The sequence below is a fragment of the Hirundo rustica genome, chromosome 5 (assembly GCF_015227805.2).
Source record: "Hirundo rustica isolate bHirRus1 chromosome 5, bHirRus1.pri.v3, whole genome shotgun sequence".
Taxonomy (NCBI): Eukaryota; Metazoa; Chordata; class Aves; order Passeriformes; family Hirundinidae; genus Hirundo; species Hirundo rustica.
The window spans coordinates 36,981,999-37,008,628 of record NC_053454.1 but is presented as its reverse complement, the minus strand read 5'-3'; the positions used below and the strand labels follow the sequence as shown (position 1 = coordinate 37,008,628).

The 26,630-nt window shown below is 37.9% G+C and overlaps 1 protein-coding gene across 4 annotated transcripts in view; it reads right to left on the bottom strand.

The window, feature by feature from the left end:
- Positions 1 to 7,707: 7,707 nt before the first annotated feature.
- The window catches only part of SGMS2 (sphingomyelin synthase 2), a 32,233-nt gene continuing 13,310 nt past the window's right edge, over positions 7,708 to 26,630 (bottom strand). For 3 of the 4 annotated variants that reach the window (XM_040065018.2, XM_040065024.2, XM_040065022.2), the window contains exons 2-6: positions 13,651 to 14,284; positions 12,831 to 12,948; positions 10,959 to 11,112; positions 8,715 to 8,881; positions 7,708 to 7,967 (exon numbers count right to left, since the gene is read on the bottom strand). In XM_040065018.2, coding sequence (XP_039920952.1) covers positions 7,764 to 7,967; positions 8,715 to 8,881; positions 10,959 to 11,112; positions 12,831 to 12,948; positions 13,651 to 14,105 — 1,098 coding nt within the window. In that variant the 5' untranslated portion in view covers positions 14,106 to 14,284 and the 3' untranslated portion in view covers positions 7,708 to 7,763. Of the gene's footprint in view, positions 7,968 to 8,714; positions 8,882 to 10,958; positions 11,113 to 12,830; positions 12,949 to 13,650; positions 14,285 to 15,867; positions 15,952 to 26,630 lie in introns of all 4 variants that reach the window. The other variant, XM_040065019.2, reaches the window with a different exon arrangement.

Sequence of the window (26,630 nt, the reverse complement as noted above, 5' to 3'; positions counted from 1 at the left end):
ACATGTAATTTAGACATATACACTCCTAATGTCTTCCTGTATTAAGATACTTTTTTTGCAGTGTGCATATAAAACAGAAATAGAGAAGTGTTTTATTTATATAAAAAAGCATTTGGAACAGGCTTAAAATGTAGAGAAATTTTGTTTTATTGAAAAGGGGTCACAACAGCTTTCCTTAGTGTTCATGTGTAATAAGAGAATTGCAGCTCTTTATAATGTTTGAGTGTATTAGCACCATAAATGGATATAAAGTTTTTGATTTTTAAAGACGTGGGTGGTTATCTAAATAGTCCAGCTGTATTCATTAGTACACAGGCTGACCATAAATTTCAACTTGAATGTGCCAAGTAAACCACACAGGACAATTTCTTTAACATGTTTTTTACCCAATTCACAGTTGGCAGTGAAGTGATCACGACAGACAGCACCTCTGAAGAGAAAAGCTACAAGATGCTCCTGTTATTGCTTTTTTTAAAGTACAGCTAGTGCAATAGTTGGTTTTGGTTTGGGTTTTTTTAACACGGTGAACAGACTGCAGCACAAATCACAACTCTAGCTCTGGAATCCTTGCACATATACAGCAAACCATAACACTCACCTAAAAGAGTATCAGCTATGAAGTGTTATCCTGAAAGTTTTACAACGTAAAAGCCAACTCTTGCAAATTGTGAAGAATTTATATGAAAATGACACGCAGTTTGCAAAGTTCAGTAGAAACTACAACACCAAAGGTTTCTCAATTTGTTATTGTAGTAGTCTGCTGCATGGTATTTGCAGAATTGGCACCCTAAAGCTACAGAACAATGCCACCTATCAGCTCCTTATCATGCATGCATTACAGCATTCATATTACCAGGTAGGGTTCCTCAGCAGCCAACATCTCTTCTTGCCTAGTTTTTCCAAGGTTGGAAAAACTCCAGCACCAATTGACACACAGAGCTATGGATACACAGGATCCAATCTAGAAGTTATGCAAGAAAAGTTGTAGCCAAAGTGAAGTCTGAAGTGCTGTTTTTAGGGAAGTATTGAGAGCTTTCAAAGTCATATGGAAAGCATGAGAACCACAGCCACCAAACCATTATTTCTGCTTTTACTTTCAGGTTCCTTGGTACAACCCTGACCTCAAAAGCTACCAGAACCTTTTTCACATCTCACACGTGCTCTTTTGAAGAATGAAAATAAACACAAACAAATGTGCTAAATATTTAAGAAGCAAGAACTGATTCCTGAGGGAAAAGAAGTATGTCCTAGCACATTAAATTTTGAAACTTGGTATCATTTTTATGTACTAATTGTGCAAAGACAAGTCTGACAAGAATGCCTTCTAGCTTTAGGGTTAATTGTGAGGCCTTCTCAAATTTAAATCCTACTCTTCCGTACTGAGCCATTTAGAAAAGATAACTAGTAGATGTAGTTAGACAGAGAGCCTAAAGCAACACAGGCTTCAGCATACGCAGCATTTTGAATGGCAACAAACTGAAAAAAGTGGAATGCAAACCCAGTTTTCACAGAAGTAACAAAGCACTGCTAAGTTACTCAAAATGTTAAGAGGGGGTTCGAGTTTTGTAATATTGTTTAAGGTTCATTGTTTAACACTTCAGTGGTAGAGGTAAAAGTAAGCAGAGAGATAAATTTCCTCTTGGCATTCTCAGCATACCTACCATCTTTAGTGAAGAAAAAAAATTTAGAAGGCAAGCAGTCCCACTCATCTTAAATGCGACACACCTGAAGTAACACCAAATTCTGTGTTTTGTCGAATTGGAATGCAGCTCTCTGATGACTGGTTTTACAGAGATCTGTCTTTTCAGCCCCATTTATAGCTTTAATTTGTAAGTGACCTTAACTTTTTCACTATTGCCACCTTTAGTACCTCACTACCAGTCCGAAAGAAGCCCAAAAGGACAGGTAAAGATGGCTCACAGCCACCTGTACAGTACAAGTACAACCTGGTTTGCCTTCCTAGGGAAGCTGCTGTGCACTGAATCCAATATTGCTTATGCCAGAGAAACTCCCTTCCACACCCCTGTGCCTGCATGGTGTCTGGCCCCAACTGCTTGAGATGCTTTTATTTCAGATTCATTTCTGACTGCCTTTTCTCTTAATTAAAAAAAAAAAAAAAAAAAAAAAAACACCCAAAAGTCATCTTCAAACATATTTCAGCAAAGATATGTTTGAAAATTGATCTCAATTGGCAAAAAGGAGATTCTTCAGCAGTAATTCTTTGTAGTGTCACAAATGCTAACCTCCTAAAGACCGTATCATGCTGAAAGAAAACACAAGAGCTGACATTATTATTTGGGCACAGCTTGAAAGAAGAATGTTTCTCCTAGAAGAAACTCATGCAGACACTTTAAAACACCTTAGATACTGCATCCAAGGAATCTGCGATTTTTTCTATTTTACCAGACATTTACCAGAACTAAAACCAGTTGTTTTTAACCATACAGACAGCAAGTAAAGGACAAAAACACTCACTCCTTACCCAGCAGAAGAACTGGGTCAACCACTACAGAATCACTGAAAAAGTGCAAACACTATAATAGCATAATAGGGCATCTTTTTTCAACTGTAGTACAGATAAGATTGCATATAACATGCAGCCAATATAATTTTAATTCAAAAAAATCACACATTGTTCCTCCTAGTAAGAAGTGGTCTGCCCTCTCCTCCTACCTAGCTTGCATCTTAAAGGTTAGTACACAGCCAAGAGCCACAGAAAACAAACAGCTAGCTATTTGCTCAACTCCAAGTCCTTTGCAATTAAAAAATTTTCACTGAAAAAAGTCAGATCTTTGCAGTTTTTAACCACTGATTTACAGTAGAAAGAAGGAACCCTCAACACCAGTATTTCATATGCACATTAGAAACTGCACAATACTGTTACATTGTTTTTAAACATCATCCAGGCATTGAGTGTTTAGTCAGGAAAGATGAATTCAGAACTGGCAAGTTTCCCCGCAATATATGAACTACACCTGTATCTAGCCTGACATTCTTATGTGCTGCTTTCTATGTTAATAAGATTTAATCATATGATTAAATCCATGGAAACTGAAGCCAACTAGAAAAAAGCTTCAGTGTTTTAAGAATTGCAGCTCTTTGTTCTTGTTTTAGAAACAATTAGTGACAGTTTGTAGGAACAACTTATAAAAATCTGCTAATAATACTTAAGTACTTTAATCTCCAAGCATCTCGCACAGAGTTGGGTTTTGGTTTCATATTTTAAGTTATGGATGAGAGCCAGCAGATACATAGCTGTACCACAGAATGATGTGCTTAATACTGCTGCTTCCTTATAGGTCTGGGTTTTGGTTTTTTTATTTGCAGAACTATTACACAATTTAAATCTATGCTTCTTAGAAATTAGGTATAGTTTTAGCTGAATTTCATGCAAAAAGCAATATATGATCATCTACTTCAGCATTTTCACTTTATTTTCCTTATAAATACTACAACAAATGCCTTTGTCTCTATTCTCTGTTTCACAGCACTTCCCTCTGGATTCTAAGAAGCATCATAAAGTGGCACATAAACTTTACTTACAAGTGAAGTTATTTTAATGGCATGCTACTCATTAGAAGGATGCCTAATAGGAGTATTTACTTTTAAGATCCCTATTCTCAGTAACTGAATTTAAGACATTGATTTTACAATGCCTAGAACAGAACACTTCAATACAGAAGTGTTCAATCTTATAGCATCACTAATTTTGTGCACCTGTATAAGAGTTCTAGGTACATCCAAAACATCTATATTGTAAAAAATATCAATATGACAATGGAGCTCCACAACTATTAGATCTGCCAACAACACAAAATGGTTCCAGTCCAGCTGGCAGCTTGGAACCATTTTCAAAATTACCCCACAAATAATATAAGATTCAAGACTTAACGTATTTTAAAAAAAGTTCCCCACAAACAAATAAAAACCAACAAAGAGCTATGGGAAAGTTTATTTGAAGCTAACGGAAAAACTTCACCTTGCACTGAAGTTAATGGATCTGTCTCTAGAACAGTAAATCCCATCTAATGAAATGAGAAAAAGAATTTGGGTTAGTACCAAACAACTTAGGATAAACTGTCTAGCCAGATACTACGGATATGAGAAAGCCATAGATTGAACAGATTCTGATTTAAGACCCTGGTAAGTGGATTTGCAATAATCCAATTAAGAGAATGGTTTCTCATCTCTTTTAAGACTTCCCAGTCCTATCTCTGTTGCTGAGCTTTATTTCTCTATTACATGAAGGTAGTGTATTTTAACATGAACTTTGTTTAGTCTCCTTCTCTCCCAACCGATTCCTAAGGAGGGCAACAAATCCAGTACTAGGGTTTATAGCAATGTTTAGCACAGCTATTCTGGCTGCTACGCCACCTGTAGCGATCTTTCAAGAGAACAGCAGTGAAGGATGATTAACAGTCAGTACCATTTCTGTCCACACGGGAGTGCTGAGCACGTACCCAAAAAGGTGTCCATTTACAGTGCATTCAAGTAGACATTAACAATTTCTGGTATCAGAAGGAAGCATCTGTAGCATGGCCGCTTAGCAGCACGTTTCTTTAAATGCTCAAGTTAACACTTTAAATCCATTTTTAAATTCACATTAGGCATTTCAAGAAAGCCCATCAGCATTTAAGTCATACTGATAGGTCAGGTGTACAAATGGAGTGTTTTTTAAATTGTCTATAAAGTTCAACATGTAAATGCTCTTCAGTCAAGAGGAGCATGCTGTAGTCACAGTCAAGAGGCAACTCATGTGACATCTGAGAAATATTACTGTAACTAGGAAAAAGTAATCAGTGACACACTGCAAAGTACTGGGTATGTACAGAACAAATAATATACTGATCACTACTACTGATTGTAGGCCTAAGCAAAGACCAAGTTTTTCCTTTTTACCTACTGCAATCTCTTGCCTCTTAGGATGAAACTATAGTTTAAGCTACGTATATATTTGCATACAATGATCAAGATGTTAAAATTAGTAATTTTTATGTAGCAGTTGTGGTTTGAATTGGAAAAAGTACTATAGCAGTAAGAACTAGAATGTACCATTACTTACCCTGTTTTATCACCTTACATATAGGTCCAAAGAGTTGTTAAATACAGCTACACCATCCAAGTTTGTAAAAGCAATTAAAAACTATTGAGAGCGTACAGAATTAGGGCTTTCTGCTAATTAAACAAGCACACATACTCCTTTGAGAGCTTTCATCCAATGGATAAATATTAAGCACTTAAGGGAGGACTGAGCCAGAACAGAAATCAAGTATTTTGAGCCAGAGCTGCTACTTAAGCCTTCCTTTTGTATTACAATAGGAGTCTCTAACAAATTCAGCACTAGAATGAAAGCTCACAAAGCCCAACAAAACAGAACCAAGTAGAGACTTTTATCACTTTCACTTTTTTTTCCTGTCAGAAACAGGAGTAAGTGTAAAAAACCCCAAACACCTTATCCTCCACAAAGATCTGCTATGCAGATCTATTACAGAAATCCCACTGAGGCATGATGGTGGTTATGCAGACAATTAGATATCTAGACTATCAAAGTGTTTATTTCTCAGCCACCAGATGAAAACCACTGCTTAAGCTCCTTCGGTAATGCTTTTCATCATGCTATTTCAAGGCATGGTGACCACTAATGAAATCCATTCATAACTCATAAAAGATAATATTACTACAAGTGGATTAACATGACCATATTTAAGGTATCACAAAGCTTGGATTTTAGCTTAAAAATTATGACCCATGAAATATTACTGATATAACAAGTACCTTGGGAGACCTATTGACTGGTGTTGAACAGATTAATTGATATGATAAAGAAAAAGAATTCAAAAGTTTTCTGATACTGTTTTTTTGCTGTTCAAGGTCTGCTAGAAGCAAGCAAATGAAAGCACAGATAATGCCCACAGACACAACTTCAGGGGCATATTATCAGAATCTACTAAACTCATTTTAAATAACAAAACCAAACATCAGCAGAATCTTTCTTAACTAATTTTTTCCAAAAATGTATTGAAAGGAGCACTTTTTATTGTATTATTTTGATAATGCACAAAAATATTTGAAATGTACATCAAAAATATTCTCATGTACAACTCAGAGCAATGATCCCCTTAACTGAAAATTATAATATTTGAATACTCTGTATTTCATTTTATAACTTTAACTGAAGTTGTCATTATTTAAATTGTGTTCACACTTGTCACTCAGTTCAAGACATTCTTAAAATATGCAGCATTTTGTTTATATTAGTATCACCTCAACATTTAATGCAGTTCTGTATTTTCATTAGGCTTTACTGAAGATCTGAAAATAATATTGAGTTAATTGCAGAAAGTAATACAGAATAAAAGTGGCTAAACATTATGCGCTAATTTTCTACTTTGCTTTCACAACAATACAAGGCAACATAAACCAACAAGAAACAGGTAGCTGGTAATACCCCATGGTAATATCCCCCATTCTCAGCCAATTTGTTTAAATGGCCATTTTAGCTGGACTGAAACCCTGGGGAAAGAAGGGAATCTACATTTGAGTTCTAGCACAGTGTAATTTAATATGAAATTATTTTAGGATGTAACTGAAGAATGCTGTTGTAGGTATTTCACCTCAGCACTTTTTTGTTTGGTTGTTTTTTTAAAGTAAGTCACAAAGTAAGTAAGAAACATGTGTCAAGAGGTAAAAGACAGAAAAAAGAAATTCAATGGAGAATTACAGCTCCCAAGCAAACCTGCTAGATAGCTTCAGCAAGAGATTGTTACTCAAATTAAAACATTTATTTCAGACGTAGCCCCATTCTGGACCTGGCCTTGCATTCCCTCAAGCAGGTGAGAGCTGAACAACTTTTGCCTGCATCAAAAACTCTATTATCACTCTTCCCAGTAAATAATTTTGTTTACGGTGTGTGCTTTTGTGTATATATGCATCTATATACACTGACAGGCACTGTAGATCTATACACACAAGCCAGCTGCAATTCAAGATTTAGATGTTGAAACTGTGTCCCTATTGAAACTATTAAAGATAAAATTTTAGGCTCCTTGAGCTCTGATGTTAGCAGCTATTTCTAATTTGCAAATTCATCAGGTAGCACAACTGTTTAAATATAAAATTACTAATAAAAATGTAAAAACTGGTATATAGTAGAATACATGGGAGTTAATGGTGTTAAGCAGTATTTTTGGGTCGTAAGATATTCCTACCCGCAGTGTGTAAAAAAGTCAGACTCGCTTCCAGCTGTACCAGTTGCACAAAGGCCTTACCTTCATTAGCAAGAATAATGCAACAAACCACTTCCCACAATTGTGTTATTTTTTTTTATACACCTCAATACACCAATATCATGCCTTTACATTTTAGCATGTTTTTGCCCATACGCACACTCCAGAGATCTGAAGATGAGACTTTTGGGTGCTTCTGTGGATGAGTGATAGTAATGGAAGTGTTACTGTGGTCTTTGGCACCTCTATCTCCTTAATACAGCAAAGTCCTGCTCCATTTTTTCTTTAATAAAAAAATCCCATCAGTGGTGCATTTCATTAGCACTGAAGAGTAGAACAGGTCTGAAGAGCCTGATGAGGAAAACATCTGAAATGTAATAAATGCATCTACAACTGTCTTTCCATCAATTGCACAGAAGCTTGGTCCACTTCAGTTACAGTCTTCTTAAGAACTTTGGTTACAGCATTAACGTTTTGGTAAAAAAAAAAAAAAAAACAAAAATGAAAAAAACAGAGCAGATGCTTTCCTTCTTTTCTTCAGGTAGATTTTTCATTGTCCTCTCCTGTCTTCTGAACCCGTGAATACTTTTTGCATGAAGATTTGAAGCAGCTGGGAGGCCAAGATATCGGCCAGGAAAAACTGCAAGGAACAGAGCCTTGCACATTCTTCTCGAAGAAATAAAATATTGGATACCACCACGCTCGAGAGAGAAAATTCGTCTGTGAAGACACCTTTAAAGTCTGTATTGGAACAAGCATGTAAAGAGGAAAAGGCAACTGTCAGTTTAAAGGCTTATAGTCAATTACAATTAATCAAGACAACAGCAGAAATGCAATGCATTTGCATGCATTTATGCAATGCATTTGCATGCATTTCTGCAAAGACAGTGAGTATTTAGCCTAGAAAACAAAGAATTGAGATAGACATTATAGTCCAAATGCATACTACACACTGAGCAACTTTACCACAAAGGGATGCTTTGTTGCTCTGCAAAATTTGGGGCAACAAGCACTCAAGCCTTTTTTAATATGACTGCTTTCAGGCATGTCATGTTACTGATGAGTAATAGTTGAGAATTAGATTAAATGGGTTTAAGAGCTATGCGTCTACTTGAAAGTGGTGTTGAAACAACAGCAGCAGGAACCTTCTGAACAGTGTTCTTTTAATGACATTTACACAAGAATTGCCGCTAGAATTGTAGGACTATCTAGGTAATTTCCGTTGGCTGGAAATTTTATTACTCAACTACTGCTTATTCATAAGCTGAGACAAAGGGCTACAGCATTAAAACCTCAAAAGCTCAAAAAGTACTTTTAAGACAAATTAATATTATTTACTTAACAATGAAGTGAAACTCCTTGCCCATTCTGTTTAAACTTCAATACGGAACATCTATTTTTATTCTAAAATGAAGAATTAACTTTCACCTTTCGGCAATTTTAACAAGCGCAGGTTACACATTGATTGTGAAGGTATTTGCCACACACCTTTTCATTAGCCATTGAGTGGTACCACCAGAAGAGCCGCGTGGTGATATAGTAGGCAATGATGACATCTACAGTATAGTGTTCATGAGCAACCAGGATACAAATGATGCCAGCAGCACTCATCAGCCAGCAGATTAAGTGATACCACCAGAAATGACGTGGTGAATCTGTGAGACAGGGAGGTGACAGGGAAAAAAAAACACAGCAAAAAGCCATCTCTGTTATTCTAATGATTCAAAAAAGGAAGGGGAAATATAAAAAAATTAATTTAAGGCTACTAAATTTGAAAATATAACTCATATCACACTGATACAGACCCCCTGCTTTGATTTGTATGAATCTACATAATTAATTATGCAAACTTACTGATCTGCTCTTTTTAAAGTGAGCACAAGACAACACTGCCACCCATTTTCTAGTCAAATTAGGTTTTCCAGTTAAATCATTTCTAGGTTTTGGGATGCAGAGGAAGAGACAAAACTGAGGTTAAAACGTACACCCAAGTTAAATAACCAAAGTGCATTTAATCTTTTTGCAGTCTATAGCTGAGTAAACTCAAGTCTCAAGAATTGATACAACCTGAGCAGAGATCACAAATGAAACAGAAAAAACCACTCATTTTAATTGTTAAGTTTTAACTCATTTCATGACGCCTCAGTTCTGTGAAACAAAATACACTCTACAGAAAAGGACATTATGTGAATTTATACCCTTTAATGAAAGATTTTAAAAATGGAAGTGAAGCTATTCAAAATGCATTTTAGCCCCTTCAGTGGAAAAGTTCTCCTGTATTTCTTTCCCCACTGAAAAATGCTCTGAGTGTCAACGACCATTCATAACTTCTGACAGGCTAACTGGCCTCATTTCACTCACAGCAGGAGGTTTTGGCACGTCTTGCATTGTGGGGCAATGGTCAGCCTTTACTTCCACACCATACCAGCAGAAAAGTTACTGATCTCAACAAGCCTACCCAGCAGGCTCTCAGAGGCCTGTGCAAAGTAACTATGGGGCCACCTTTTGGTGCAAGTGTCAGAACAATAAATTCTTTAAAATCTCCCCAAAACACTGCAGACAGATCTCCACCTACTGATTTTTTTCCTAAGATAAGAACCCAAGTAATCTCAAGAAGCTGATGAAAACAGCATTGAGCAAGACAGACATACCAAGGCTAAAAATACTAAAAATATGAAGAACTATTCTGGTGAAAAATGTGGTGTGCAGAGAATAAGTGAAAAAATGGTAGAGTATGAAAGGAAGAGAAGAGTAGGGCAAAAACTCCACTAAGCCAGATATAAAAACCTCAGAAAGCATCTTACCCCAAAGACATGTTACTAGAAGGGCAAGAAAGACTGTCATAAGCAGCCTCTAATTCAGAGCAATTATAGGGCATATGCCCTGGTTCAGATAACATTTTGATCATTGTATGGGAGGTAAAAAAAAGAAAGCTAAGCATTTCTTAGAGCAAAATTTCAGTGAAATAGAGCCATAGAGCAAAATTTCAGTGAAATATATGCCTTATGCCTAACAATTAGGCAGCAGTCAAAGAGCTTATTTCAAAAATTTGTATGATAAAATTGCTCCAATCCCTTATAGTATGAAGTACAGGAGAAACTAGGCCAGAAAATATTGTATTGTCTTCATCTTTCCTGGTACAATTGAGTACATGAATAGCATTAAAGTACAATAGCAACAGACAAAACAAGGCAAACAATAATGCTATTATTAGGACGTTTTCTTAATATTGTTCTGGTAATTTTGATGAGTTACAAATGCCATTCTCCCAGTAGTATTCACATCACAGGAAAGACCTAGGTCTAAGAATCATCAGACTATAATCAGCATCTTAAATCACTGTTCAAAGAACATCTCGAATCTGCGATTTGGAGTCTATCACATTCTTTTATATTGTGGTTTTTGTTTAAGGCAGAATGCAGCACTGCAGCACCTTCTTCCCTCAGCACTGTCTGGACACAATCCTGCACAATGCGTTCTAGAGAACTCTGCTTGAGCAGAAAGGTTGAGCTAGGTAACCTACAGTGGTCCCTTCCAATCGTAACCATTTCATGGCTTTACTCCAGCCGCAGTTCCGTTTCCACTCAATTTGTGTTTCAAACCCTTACAAATACAGTCTGTACAAGTGACTAGTAACTTTTGGAGGGCGGTAGTTTTACACGTACTTTTGTCATTAATTTTCTCAGTACAACAAATATGAATAGGAAAGTGCATTGAAATATAATCACTTACACTCTTTGATGAACAGGTAGACCAGCGTTAATACTACAGTGTGCCCACTAAACAGGAAGTCTCCACATAGGATGTGTGATCCAGTTATGGATAGACCACCACCAGAAATCAGTCGCAGGATTCTCTGAACCTTTGCCTGAGAGTCTCCATTCAACTAGAACACCAGAAAGAAGTATAAAATAAGTGTTAAGATACACCAAAAGTGACTCAAGTAAATGTCTTGCCAAAACACTTGTAGAGTCAGGGAGACAGGGATAAAACGACAAATTATTTTCATTTTCTTTGGGTTTCTCTCACTCTTAAACAAATAAGCATGCATTTCAAAGTTGACAGGTGATAAAGGTCAGTTTGGTAACACTAGCATTCTGTCTATGCTTTCTCAGGCTGTTTTTAAATATGCGTTGTATGAGGATAAGATGTAGAATACACTGAAAATTACAATTAAAATTTTGTAAGGTCAGATCTCTCACGACAGAAGCTGATAGAATGAATGAAACCCATTAAAAGCTGGTACAACCTTGCATACCAAGTCTGTTATTCTGTTCAGAGCTGACCAGTGTTTCTACTGAGTAAAAACCTCAAACTCACTTCATTTCAGATTGTGTTACAAACTCAGTGAGGACTTCGATTTGGAAGATAGACATTTTTAAAGCATGTTTTGGGACCAATTTTTGATTTCTCATCGATACTAGGCAGTTTTATCAGGCTGTTTTAAATTAACTCTAGGAAAAAAAACACCAAGAAAAATGGATAACTGTTTTCCATAATTAGAAAAATATTCACATTTGACAAAAGAAATCCAGACGAATTATCATCAAGTGTTTCTCCAGAGTTCAAATAATTCATCCTGGTTTAATACTAGCAAAATGCATTTTCAGCAGAGACATTTGCATTTTCCTTTGATTACCTCTTCTCACTCCTCAATACACAGTCTACTACAGAGTCATTCCCAAGCTATTAGAACAAAACCATTAAATCTGGACAATAGTGGCAGTTAAATAAAGCATTTTCAAATAGACACTGATTCATAAGAGAAGTGATTCGTCCACTATATCCCCACATTATCGCAATGTGGAAGACAACAGCCATGAGGCTGTAACTCAAGACTGGAAATCTTATCCAAGTGGTGACAAATTTATCCCCCCACTAAACTGGCAATAATTTTATTTCAGTACAGCCAACACAACAGAGTTTGTTCCAAGGAATTTTAAGTCTACAACTCCCCCTTTTTAGTAACCTAAAGGGGGAGTAACAACTCCTTTATGTCACCACTTAACTCCAATGTCATTAAATTTTAAAAATATTTTTGTAAAACTATTAGCACATCCATGTTTCTATATGTATCAGTTCATTTACACAGCTGAACTTGTTTAAGCCACATTCCTACATATTTTGCAGACAAAAGGAAGCAAAGACATCCAGCTGACTTGAGGTATTGCAATAGGTCTCGACCAAATAGTGTGAGAAACTAGGCAAAGCACATAACAGTGTGGGGTTTTAAAGGGATACAGCAACACAAGCTTGCAGATCTGCCCGTGAATTGCACTATTGACTTTGGGTATCTTACCACATAAAAATGTTGCTACAGTATTAAGAGTGATTAACTTGAACCTCAGAAGCAAGCTGATTGATTTAGCAGCAGTATGATTTCAACCTAAGATGTTCCGAAAAGGAGCACCCAACTGCATCAACAATTTGAGGCTCTGTTACCACACAAGTTTTGGTTTATCACTACCTATGTTTCTGAAGACATCAACTGAAAGTAACTTGTGTTATTTACTAATACCTGACACATTATCTACTATTTGTTCTAAGGAGCCATCAGGACTGATGCAGAGACTAAGGCAAGAAGCAAGAGGCAAAGACTCTTACCTTTGGCGCACACTGAAAATGCATTCCAGGCACAGGTAAGGTGGTAACATACATGGTAATACAGCGGTACAGATATAAAGTTCCTATTATAAAAAAGAACCTGCGTCCCACTATTGATCTGAAAGTAAGGAAAGGGGGGAAACAGATTGAGTGCAAAATTGACACGCAAGATATTCAACAGTTATGGAGCTCTAGCCACATTAGATAGCTAAATCTTTCAAATGAAAGAGCAGCTCCACACCAGCTCTTTACCATACACTTCTCTGAATCAAATATTAAAACATCCCTCTTCAGCTTTTAGTCTTGTTAGCTCCTTATTAGTGTGAAGCTCCCACCAATTTAACATGGCCTCAGTCTAACTTACAGCTGTGGTCAGGCAGTTTTCCTCAAATCGGTGACATTTTCTTTTTAGTCTCATACTCTAACCACATTCTTGACCTAAATAAATATAGCTTAGGCAAACTAAGACACAGGAGAAAACTTCTGTTTAGCTATAGAGGACAGTGGGTTCTTCCTCAAATTTGGAAGAGATTTTCTTACACTGTCATTATTTTCTCAGTTTAAACATCCCCAGGTCAGTAAACACAATTCAAAAAGCCCAATTTTAGAATAAATTTGACTAGTACAACATAGGTGTCAGAAATTAACAATTCAAAGGCATTATTCAATAATCAGAAAACTTGTATTTTCATATCTGGCATGGACATTAGAACATTTTGTAAACAAGCCATCCCTTTTTTATTTTCCTGCCTTCTCTATTCTACAATATTGTCACAGATTTTACTGTATGATTTCTTCTACCTGAAATGACCAAACTTACTTGTATCTAAGAAACAACCACTGGATTATCCATAATCCAAGTAGTATCATTCCATTTATTTCTGATACAGAAAAAGCCCATTTCACACGATCAATGTAATCAAAAAATTTGTCAGGCAAGGGAGGGCTTAGCTCCTTTGGAGGTACTCTCTCATGGACCACAGTGATCATGACAGTTGTTAAAATCAAGTTGAAGAGAGCATAGACAAAGGCAATGCCTGTTTTCCACCATTCCAGAGGGAATTTGTTCCTAGATTCAGCAGGCATAGCAATCTGGATGTAATCAGGATACTTCTTTGCTGTTTTTCGCAAGCCATTAGACAAGCCCTTTGGTTTGCTAGTGCCATTTTTGTTCTCTTCACTGACTGAGAGAGTAGGTCGTGAGTAGCCATTAGAAGTCTCATTTGGCTGACCCTCCATATGCTCCTCAAGCTTTGCTGTCTCAATGGTATTCATTTCCAAGGTGTACGGCCAAAGAGGCTTTAGAAGTGACCAATTTCTGGGCTCTCTGAACTGTTATTCCTCAAAGTCCGATGTTCTTGCTCCTAAGATGACTTCTGTGGAGCTCTAAAATGCATCCATTGTGCTTTCAAAGGAATTCATGGAGACAAATCTTTCTTCTAGAGCTGAATCATCTGCAAAAAGATCCCAAAACAGATACTGAGGACCTTCAAAACTAGTAATGTGACAGTGAACAACCTATTCCCAGAATAAGCATTTTTAAATATTTAAATTCCATCCAAGTCTACTTACATACACAGTCAAAATGCAAATTACTGTGAAGTAATTCAAGCCAACTCCTATTTGATAAATCTTGTTATCAGTTTAAGAACTAGTACCAACTTAGGCTTGGGTTTTTTTAAAGGACAAGATCCACAAACTTTAATGATCATGACATCACTTGCTTTATCAGTTATCAGAATTAAGGCTAATCCACATTTGCAGCAACATTGAATTTTACTGCTTAGAGATATTCCATGCAAAATATCCTGGTTTTGACCATAGGGTTGCTACAGATATTAATATGGGTTGTCCACAGCGATCACACAAATCTTATCAGTTCAGGTGACAGGACAAAAAACAAGGGCACTACGAATTCAATTTTGTAGGTCATAAATTAATTTCGATTCATCTAGAAAAATCTACTCAATAGATAGCTCTGTTAAATTTCATTAGATCTAAATGAGTATTCCATCAACTCAAAAATGCATTTATATAGCCACCATAATACCCACTAAATGTCTTAAATGTCAGATAACTGAGAAATATACCTCTGGATTCAATTCTTAGTTATGGTACACTATACACAGAACAGATGACAAATGAATCTACATTTGTCCTTTAGCTACTTAAAAAATTATCTGTTTAGATGGTTTTTAAACAGGAACAAATAGAGTGATTATTATTCAGGATTTATTTCAGGTTACACTTGCTAATTCATAGAAGTTTTATAAGCTAAAAAAACCCAGGTGAGTATGTTTTATAGCAAGATTTTCTACAAGGAGAAAAAAATGAAGTTTATCTCCAGCAAACAGACATCTCTAAAGTTCTATGAAACCACTTACCACAGCTGTGATGTACCTATTTTTCCTTACTCTGCTCAGCTCCTATGGCAATATTACCATGTACAAATTGCTCCCCATCTACCAGTAAACTGTGATACTCTCTTATTTTAATGGTTCCTACAAGAGAAGTCCAGCACTGCTACCCCCTCAAGTCTCTGCATGGCAACACAGGCTGCCAGTTTGCCATGGTTTGCATACAATTAAGTCATCAGGACGGCAGCTAGAGCTACCATTCTCCATAACCATACGCCACACGACTTAAGAACATGCAACCTGCTTAGAGGACAATCTAAACCAGAAAGAGCCTGGAAAGTCAAGTGATTGTGTTTTGGCCCCTCCAGCCTCATCCCACCCAAACAGGAAAGACATTTAACATGGTCAGCACACTGATTTCCTGGGTGCTGCTCGAACCACTAAAAAAGAGAAGAGGTAAAAGTTCAGATCCCTCATATGAGATTCATACAAATAATACTGAAATAGCTGAGAAGCATTTTAAAATTTATCCCTCAGCAGTGTTTCTGAAATTCATTGTTATTGGTTGACCTATTCTAAATTCCTGATCAACAAGTGTATTGTAACTGTCCACATACTATACAAACAATAAACACCCAAGAAAACAAGTGGTGATTTTTGATGCTTTTTCTCCCACTTACCAGTCATATTGTGATCCCCACATCTCTAAGAAAAGGGCACAATTAACCCATCAGCTAGGTAACAACTTCTGATGTTTCCTACAACTAAAAATATCCTTTTAGAGCATGTACAAAAGCAACAGCCTTATTCAAAACTATACCAGAATAGTATTTTAGCTTTTACAAGTCTTTTTTAAATACACACACCCCCTTCTATTCCTTCTGTCTACTAAGCTAAAGTTAAGCATATGACAGAATACTTTAGTGACAGTAGAGAAAAAAATGTCTTGGAATGCATGCACCTAACATTCATCTACTATGTCAAGACCCCACTTCTCACCATTATGTTACATATAGCAGTCCCTGAGGCAGCAATCAGCAAAACCTGGTAAATTTAACATCATATGCAGCTGAAATATTATTAGAGTTATGCATTTACTAAAAGCAAACTACCTTAGTTATCTCCTTCTCTTCCCCACAAATACCTAACCTACTATGCCTAGTGAGATAAGTGAAAGATTTTACTTTCATATGTTCAATGATATCCAAGTAGGCCGTCAAGATCAAAGAGTACCTGAAGTACAGACAAACAATAACCTAAGAACCTAAAAAGTGGAGTGCTGCTCATGTTCTCATATTAACTTATTAAGCAAAACAATTATAGCTACAGCTTGCAGGAGAAAGTTATGTTCCTTCCTGGTACTTTTAAATGGATTGTAAGGCATATTGATCTACCACTTCTGATGGCTCATCAAGATTATTTCAAGCAGAGTGCATACTGCGGCCAAAAGTTTGTTTACATTGATAATTAAAGGTGCTACATATATCCTCTGATGAGTGATCTGTAAGAAGGTAAGTGCTTCCCTTTATAGTACCTTTTCAACCTCTTTCTCCCATATTCTTAAAGAAATTAACAACTCTATTGATAAAAAAGACAAAAGTCCATCTCGAAGCTCTCAGTCCCTTGCTGCCAATCTGGCCAGCAAAGTGACAGATACAGAGCACCAACAACCTAATCATCCTCTGCTACTGGCTGTAAATGGAATTCCCCAGAAGTGCACAGGTTCTTCTGCCAAGTTCCTGTCCCCAGTTCAAACATCCATTCACATACCCATGAGGGGTGTGGTTCCTCTTAGCTTCATATTGTCCTTAAGATCCTTTAGATAAAATATTAATTTGATTTTCCTGTCAAAACCAAAACATCCCCATATCAAAACTAGAAGATGCCCACAAACTGCCTAGTAGAAGGCCTTAGAATTCTTCAGCAACCAGGCAGCAATGCTTAGATTTGGCCATCTTGCTAACACCTAGGTCTGAAAAGCACACTAAATTGCTCTAAAATAGGGAGCAACTACTGGGGAAATCTCAAACTGGCCAAGTAACCCAAAAGGATAAATAAAATTCCTATAAGGGATACCTTCAAGTTTTAGGAACAAAAAAGTTTTCTTTTTGGAACCACTTTTATACCTCATCAAGAAGCAGAGCTTCTTAACCACCAGCTTTACAGCAGAAATCATAACTGCTTCAAGGAACAACATATTTCAAAGAAAATCTTAAGAATTTAAAAGATTCTAAAAGAGGAAGGGTCCTAATATTCTATCCTGAGCTCCTACCTGCTCCCATGCATATAGCTCCCTTGTTTTCATCATCCCTATTTGACTGTAATTTGAAAGAAAATAGTTGATGGGGGGCACAACTTTGAGACAAGCATCAGAAAGCATGTCTGCATTTGGCTCTTTATGCTAGAATTTAAGAATAACATGGAGTTTTATTTAGCTTGTTAGTCATCCGATTTTCATTTAAAGGTCATTTTCACAAAGTTAGCTCGCAACTGATATTTCTCATCCAGCATTGGAATTTCAACGTTTCTCAAAATATTTTCATTTCTATAATTTATGAAGGACTGAATGGTCACAATTTGTACAGGGTTTCCAAATAAGCAGTTCTTAATCTGCTGTTTCAAGATTATTTGAACAAGAGTATCTGAAACAGTGAGACTTATCTATTCTGACGTTAAGAAAAGCTATACTTTCATATACAAAACAGAAAAGATTTCTGACAGTATTATTGAAGCAACATTCACTTTTGTTAGGGTTGGTTCAGACATTTGATTCAGCTGTATTCTTGTATTTAGTAGCTGCAGAAAGAGGGTCTCTAAACAAAGTACAATGTGAAGTAACACAAGAGATCATTTTAGTATTTTCATCTATATCACAGTTACTGTGAAACAACTGTTAGCTAGCATTTTGGTCAGTTAAATTTTTAGGACTACCTATGGAACTAGAACTATAAAAGAGAAGCCAGGTTACTGCTGTTATCCAGACAGCAATGACTAAAAACTTGCTTTTAGGGATTTCTCCTTAATTTTTATTTTTGAAAGCATTCCAGATCTTAGTCAATTTTTATAGTATCCCTTCTTCCAGGGTATATGTACATCTCACAGCAAGCAGACTGCTGGAAGGGAGAAAAAAAGAAACCCATCACCACCCAAAACCTCCAAAAGACAACTGCTGTGATGCTAAAGAACTGCAAGTAAAACAAAGCTGGATTAGAGAAGTACCACTCATTATCATCACATTATCATCTGCAATAAATGTTAACTTTGTTATAAAAGGCATTAACTACTTACACCATATAAATTTCCTTTCAGCAGTAGAAATACAGCAATAGAGCAATCCCTCTACTTTGAGGGAAGGATTCTGCAAGTCCCTCATTTAGAACTACTTATGTCCCAAGAGAAGATGTCTTTAAGGACTAAATCCCAACACTTGTCTAAATAGAGAAGTAAAGTTTCAAAGTTACAGGTCATCCATTCGTACAAACAGAGTTTTACCAATCCTGGGGAATTCTGCATCTTCATACCTCTCAATAGTAAAAAGTATGTTAGGGTCCATTTTCCTAGTAATTCATTATTCAGTGTGTTCCACACCAGTGCCAGGTTTCTGAAACAGTATGTCCCCCCCCCAAAAAAGCACGAAAACACCCCATTCATGGCACCACAGAATGGTTTGGGTTGAAAACAACCTTACAGATAGTCTAGTTTCAACCTTCATGCCATGACCAAGGATGCCTTCCACTAGACTATGTCCTCAAAGCCCCATCCAACTTGTCTCCAGAAACTAGGCAAGCAAGGAAAAAAAAAAAAAAATCTATCTTGAAGCCATTACATCATTTTGATCATTGCTGAGTAGATCTGTCTTAACTGCATGAAGGCACGCTCAAACTCTTGAACTGTCTGGTCCCCAGACTCCAAAGGATTGTATTCAGTAACTAAGAGTCTGATGTCCTTTTAAGGTGACACCATGACATGGCTAGATTTTTCCTTGTGATTATTATTACCCTTATCTTTCAAGAAAAAATATTACAATAGCTGTCAAATATGTTATCTTTCAGTGCTACTGTAACTCAGACCAGAAATAATCCACACCTACTTGACAAAGTCGGTTTTATTTGCAGGTTAACAGTCTTTCCTAAAACAAGTGTTTTGAGAATGGTCAGTTGTATCTGTAGAACCAGCAGAATGAACAGAATCATTCAGGTTAGAAGAAACCTCAGGAGGTCTCTGGGCCGCTGGCCAGGAGCAGCAATGACTCAGGGTTTCAATCCAGCCATACTTTTAATGCCTACAAAGATTCACAACCTCTCCAAGCAGCCTGTTCCACTGCATGGTTGCTCTCACATGAAAGCTGGACTGTTATTTTTGGTGTTTTGTTTGTTTTTTAATCGTTAAATCTACTGGATTTGTATCTACTTCTTATTAGAAGTTACAGCCTCTGTATCTCCCCATTGCTGTGAAGAGTCTGGCCCCAATGTTCCTGATAGCACTCTCACAAGTATGAAGGGGTTGCAGACAGGTACCTCTGAGACCACTCTTCTTCAGGCTGAAGCAACCCACACTGCCCCAGCCTCCCGCACCAGGCCTGTGCTCCAGCCTCCTGACCACCCTGATGGTTCCTCTGCTGGGATTGCTGGCAGTCCATGTTTTGCCTGGATCAAGGACCAAAAACTCGATACAGTATTCTAGACACAGCTAAGTAGTACTGAGCAGAAAGGAATAATCACTTCCCTACAAATAATGACTATGGTCCTATTAAATATAGCTCAGGACAGTGTTGGCTGCTTTCACTGTCAATGCACACTGCTAAATCCTTTTTCAACAAGGATTTAGATTTCAAGGTTAAAGTCTAAAGACTCCCTCACAAATTCTTCATACAGATAAATAAGATTAAGTCTTCTTCCTGCTTAACCCATACCCTCCAAAAAGAGCCTGATTCAGTATTTCAGATTTGCACAGAAAGGTCTGATAACCTGAAGTGGTATTTAAGCTCTGAATCAGCTGCTTTTGAATAAAGGCAAAAAAGGTTCTCTATCACTGCATATTTTGTAACATTGCAAAAAATGTTTGGCTTATAACTTTCTTCTATGCATCTGTTATAAAACTGTATAAAGTGTGGAAGTCACTGTACTACCTCAGTCTCATGAGACAAAATGCCAAAAATGAGTGCCAAAATAAGCCTCTGGATCAGGTTTTTATGTGCTGGCTGGCTTCTCACTGCTAACTCCTTTCATTCTGCTAGAGCTTCAGACACTGCTGAAGAGCCACTATCCAAAGCAAGACTCATCTCAGAGACAGCAAGGTCTAAAGATTTTTCAAGAGCCTAGCAGCACATCTGATGCCCCAAATCCTTCCTAGCAGACACAGAAGTTGCATACTCACTGTGAAGTAAAGGGGACCCAGCCCAGGAGGCAGGAATGTTTTAGACTATTTAGTGAAATTCTCCACCTAGTTACCGAGGGTAAAGGTTGCACTTCATAAAGGAAAGTCAGACCCAGAGATTAGTCACCACTTTCAGTACAGGGCAGTGAGGAGTCACAGTGACTAATGTGTGCTTTAAAGTGACTGTGCAACAGCTTATCAGCCAGAGGAAGTCACATACTCAGTAAATTTATCAGTGATGTACCCTAAAAATATTTGAGTAATTATTAAGAATTTAATGCCTGTCAATTTTTTCACCATGTTACTTCCAAAAAGCAGCTGTGCCAACTCCAAAACCACAGAATCACTAGGTTGGAAGAGACCTTCAAGATCATAGAATCAAACCCATGCCCTAACACCTCAACTAAACCATGGATGGCACTGAGTGCCACATGCAATCTTTTAGACACATCCAGGGATGGTGACCCCACCACCTCCCCAGGCAGACTATTCCAGTACTTTATCACTCTTTCCATGAAAAACTTCTTCCTAAATACCCAACCTAGGTTTCCCTTGATGCAGCCTGAGACTGTGTCCTCTTGTTCTGTCAGTTGCTGCCTGGAGAAAGAGACCAACCCCCAGCTGACTACAGCCACCTTCCAGGGAGTTGTAGAGAGTGATAAGGTCACCTCTGAGTCTCCTTTTCTCCAGGCTAAACAACCCCAGCTCCCTCAGCTGTTCCTCACAGGGTTTGTGCTCCAAGCCCCTCACCAGCCTCGTTGCCTCCTCTGGACGCACTCAAGCGTCTCAACGTCCTTCCCAAACTGAGGGGCCCAGAACTGGACACAGCACTCGAGGTGTGGCCTGAGCAGTGCCGAGTACAGGGGAAGAATGACCTCCCTGCTCCTGCTGGCCACACCATTCCTGACACAGGCCAGGATGCCCTTGGCCCTCTCGGCCACCTGGGCACACTGCTGGCTCATGTTCAGCTGCTGGCACCAGCACTCCCAGGTCCCTTTCCTCTTGGGCACTGTCTAGCCACACCTTCCCCAACCTTTAACTTGGCAGGAGGTTATTGTGGCCAAAGTGCAGGACTCGGCACTTGGACTTATTAAACTTCATCTTGTTAGACTCTTCCCATCCATCCAATCATTCCAGGTCTCTCTGCAGGGCATGTCTACCTTCCAACAGATCGACACACGCTCCCAGCTTAGTGTCATCAATAAAGATATTGAACAGGGCTGGCCCCAGCACAGACCCCTGAGGGACACCACTGGTGCCTGGCCCCAGCTGGATGCAGCACCATTCACCACCACTCTCTGGGCCCAGCCATCCAGCCAGTTCCTAACCCACGGGCTGCCAGCTTATCTAGGAGTGTGCTGTGGGAGACAGTGTCAAAGGCCTTGCTGAAGTCCAAAGAGACAATATCCACAGCCTTTCCTCCATCCAAATAAGAGGTCACATTTATGAGAACATTATAGTGTATTTTCTGCAGCAACAAGATCCCTCCCCCTAGAAGTTTAAAGTGAGAGGACAGTAATTGTTTAAATCTGCAGAGCATTCTAAAATAGCAGCAGTAATACATATAAAAGTTGCACAATCCAGAGAAAAGCTATTTTAGCACGGAGGTGTACACAGAAGCTGCTACCTTATAACTGAAAAAGACAACAGTCCTTGCAAAGCACAGGACTGTAATCGTCACCCCACATGAGTTCTTAGGACAGGGCATATTTAAAACTGATTACTACCATATTATAAGCTGGTTTCACATGTCTCTCAGTTCACGTGGCACTTTAACAAATTGTGACTCTGGTACACAACAGCAACATTTGCTGTATTCAGAGGCTCAAACAGAGAAAACATCCCCTTTCACTCAATATCTACACACCCACACACCCCCTTGTCTGACCAATGTTTTACCCTCTATGCCAACAATAGAAGTCTAGCACACTACACACTATTAAAACCAGTTAGGACAGAATTGATGACTCATTTCTCCTCTCTTCTCCCTAAGAAGAGTTTTCAGCTTGTTGCCTGGAAAGTTTTATGAAGATTAGTTAAGAGGGATGATGCTTAATGACATAATACTTCACCTACCCCTCACAGTAAACAGTGACTCAAACTCACCAAGAAACATGATGTAGTCCCTATTTTGGTCTTCCCCTCTACCTTCTTGCCACACCTACCACCAAGCAGCAACAGCCTAAGGCTCGTGCATCACAACCAGCACCCCCAGTCAGAGATGGGAATACACAGACCTTTCATTCAAGCTGCTTACAGGCTTGGATATCCAAATCTACATCCAGCTCATACACTAGATGCTTCTTTCCCACTTTTACCCCCCTACCCCCAGCTTTTGCTGACATACTTTCACAACTAAAACCTGGTAAATTTAATTCCAACACCAGGAAGTTAAGAGTACTGAGCAATTTCAGAAATTACCACAATCAATGCAGATGTGTTTACTTAGGAGATTAGAAGAGCAGCAAAGAACCCTTTCATTATACACTCTCTAAGCTTTCAGTCTGCAATAACCAAAATAATATAAAGCTTTCTATATGTAACTGGGTTTCTCACTAAAGTTCTGAGCACTACACAGTTAAAAAAAGGCAACACAACCTAAGCTTCCAACAGAGTCCTATGGTTTTCTTTAAACTTGAACAAGTATTCCATTAGGTCAAAGCTTTCTATTAATAGAAGAATACTTTCCACATTATGCTGGCAAGAAAAAACATTTCTTTTTTATATTATTTAATTCAGAAAAGACACTGTTTAACTTCAAATACTAAACACTTAAGTACTATGCACTTGAACACTTCCTTCTTCATTTCTGTTTCTGCCACGGACTGATGAACAAAACACTAGTTTCCTTAGGATAATCACTTCTCCTGCCTGGCAAGCTATCTCCCCACAACACAGGGTATCATTGTTAAATAAATTTTCTGAGAGGATGTTAACAGTGGAAAATAACAATTATAATCTAAAAGCTTTCTGTAATATCTTTCCTAGATATTTTCCTACCTCCATGCGAGTCTCACCCTAGAGGTCAGAAAAGAGGCCAAGAATCCTATTAATGTGTTTTTACTGCCCCTCACAGCACTACTATTTAAGAACTTAACATCTCCAAAATAATTCAAACTTCTCTTCATTATTCCCTGCTGAACCACAGGCTTCAGTAAGAACAACCCTGCATTGAACACCAGGGCAATAATGAAATTCCTTTATGCCAAGCCGCTCATGAGACTCAGCACAGAGGCTTTCACCATTCACATCATGTTCTCATTCATTTGTCTTCCCCTGCTCATCTAATAGTTTGAGAATTCTATTGCTTTCTTAAAAGCTTTTAAAAAGGATTTAAAGAACCACCTTAGTCAGAAAGGATTTAAATAAGAAAGTTGGTGATGTTCAAATTCCCACTTACTAAAAATATAATATCAAAACTATTTCTGCAATAAAACAGCTGAATAGCATCTTCATCATTGCTCCTACAAAGTCATCATTAGAGTCTTTCATTGTAACATCACACAATTGCTTTGTAACACCTACATCTTGCTCATGCACACACAGCATAACTAAAAAGGTACAAATGAAATTAATGACTGAAATGACATTGATCTTATCCTATTAGTTGGTAAAACCTGGTGTGAAAGTACTGAGGTGACTTGCAATCTACACAGAATGATTTATATTACACTGTATCATCATGTGCCTCAAGTAGCAACTTCCACACCTTAAGCTATGTGTTGCACTCAAGGAAGGCTTCTTGCCATCACCAAACCTGTTATCTTTAGAAGCATGGGCAAGCAAATGATGACTTAAACCAATCAAGCCTCAGTGTCAAGTGGAAATACAAGCTGGCCAATCAAACTGCCTGCTAAATGTGCTCATAGCAGTAGCACAGTGTGCTGCACTGAACATTTATTTTTCATTTCTTTGTTTAAGTAACTTTACTGTCACTTTAAATTTTGAGTCAAGAGACTACTTCCACAGGAAAAAAAAACAAAAGCTGGAAATCAGGACCACTTCTAACCTTTGTTTTACTGTCCGTGAAAAATTTTGGGGCAGAGGAAGTAAAGAACATGTGATCAAAAAAGATCTTTCAGGAAGGACATTTGGAAAAAGCAATTTACAAACATATATCATAATTCTTGGTCACATTTTCATGGGAGGTCCTAGAGCGCTAAAGCTTACTTTAAAATAGAAATTTATTAAAGTTATCCAAAAATCATTTTATGGCATTCTTATCCCAGTGTCCAGCAGACATCTATATACACATTGCTTTGGGAAGAGGAAGAGAGGCCAAAGGGGTGCCATGTAGACCAGCTGAAACATGGAGGGCCAAGCAGATTCTATAAACTGTTCTCCAGTCTGAACTGCAGCTGACAAAACTGTTTAGGACAAAGTCAATCTCATCTTTAGACTCCCTGAGACCAGTGATGCTGTGATTGTGTGCTAAGTAGCCATGGTGTACAGTAAGTCAGTCGTGAATCAACTAATTCCATGTGATCAGTTACAAAAGTCTAAGGATGGAACTAAGTGTTCAACTGGAAAGAGTGCCACTCAGTTTTAAAAGAAGAGAATGGAGGCAAAATTAGGGCACAATAAGAACAATTACTCTGGTCTACCAACTGTCTTTTTACATGAAGGAGGGCACTACCTTATTACATACTGCTATTTCTGCTGTGTTCCTGCCTAAGTTTTCCTCAAAAATAATAAATATATCAAGAGATCCACCACATCTATCAGCAAGGATGGCTCACATTCTGATTTTATAAGTAACCTTCTAAATTTAGGACAAATGGGCATAATCTGAAAAAGCTGTTGTTCACAGCAGAGCTTGAAATCGAGACACAATAGTGGCTTGGATTTCAAGAGCTTTCATTAACATAGCACTAGATCAAGCCAGCCCACTTTTTAAGGTACTTACCCAGGTAAATGCAGGCCAGGACAAAGGCTTGCACAGCACAGCCTCTGCTAAAATCAGCTGCCGCAGGAACTGCTCCTTCATAGCCATTTTGCAGCTAGAGCCACCGCAGGTGTCTTTGCTCTCAACACCTCTCCTCTCGGCAACTATCATGCCAGGAGTAGGATGGCACATCCAAGTATCAGGGGCACCAAGAATACTCTAAATTCAAATCTATTCTCAAGATACAGCAAAGGGAATGAAGGGAAGTCTCACAAGGATTTATCCTAGAAGGTCCCCAAGTTGCACTTGAGCACTACTTTAAAAAGTAGGTAACTTCACCATTTCAAAGGTGCACAACTAAAGCACAAAATACGTGACAAGGACAAGATTAAACACATGAATGCCACACCTTGCATGACAGATATTGTAAAACAGGAAACACCCCACAGGAGCAATTACAGGTCTGCAGAGGAGAGAGGCAGCAGCCTTCTAGACTCATGCAAGCCAATTACGAAGAAATCAAAAAAATTCACTTTACATTAGGCTACAAACAAAACACATGACGTATGCTAAGATGTTAATGACAGCTGGGGCAGACCAAGATGACCTGAAATATTCTCTATCAATCTCAGCTCATGGAATCTCTTAACGCTGTTTTATCAAGACAACATACAAAGATGAGGATGGTTGAGGACCGGGAATAAAAGCAGCCACCCAGAAAGGCATATTTTATTTATCTGGAAGCAGAAGTGAGGTTGTGATACTAGCATATTTCAGCCTATGTTAAGATATTCCCCTCCCAGTACAGAAGAATTTATTAGTTAAGTTCATGAAAACAGTCTAGGCCATGCACGTTTAACTTATATGACAGGTCAGTGTTAATTTTATTCAACCACATGAAGTGCAGTTATCCATATTGTACATCTGTATAAACAATGATAGTGGATCACAAATTAACCATGCATTGGTAAGCTTTGTTGGTAAAGAACAGAAATTTATCTGAAATCCCAGAGTAGATCTATTTTCTCCCCTTCCTAAAACTTAAACTTGAAAAAAAGTAAAAAAAAGAGCTGTTTTAAAAAAGTCTTTTAACACAAGGAATGCAAAATGCTGTTCTAGCATAAGACAAATTGAACTAGAATTTTAGTTTAACACTTTCAGAAGAGAATCTATGCCCTACAG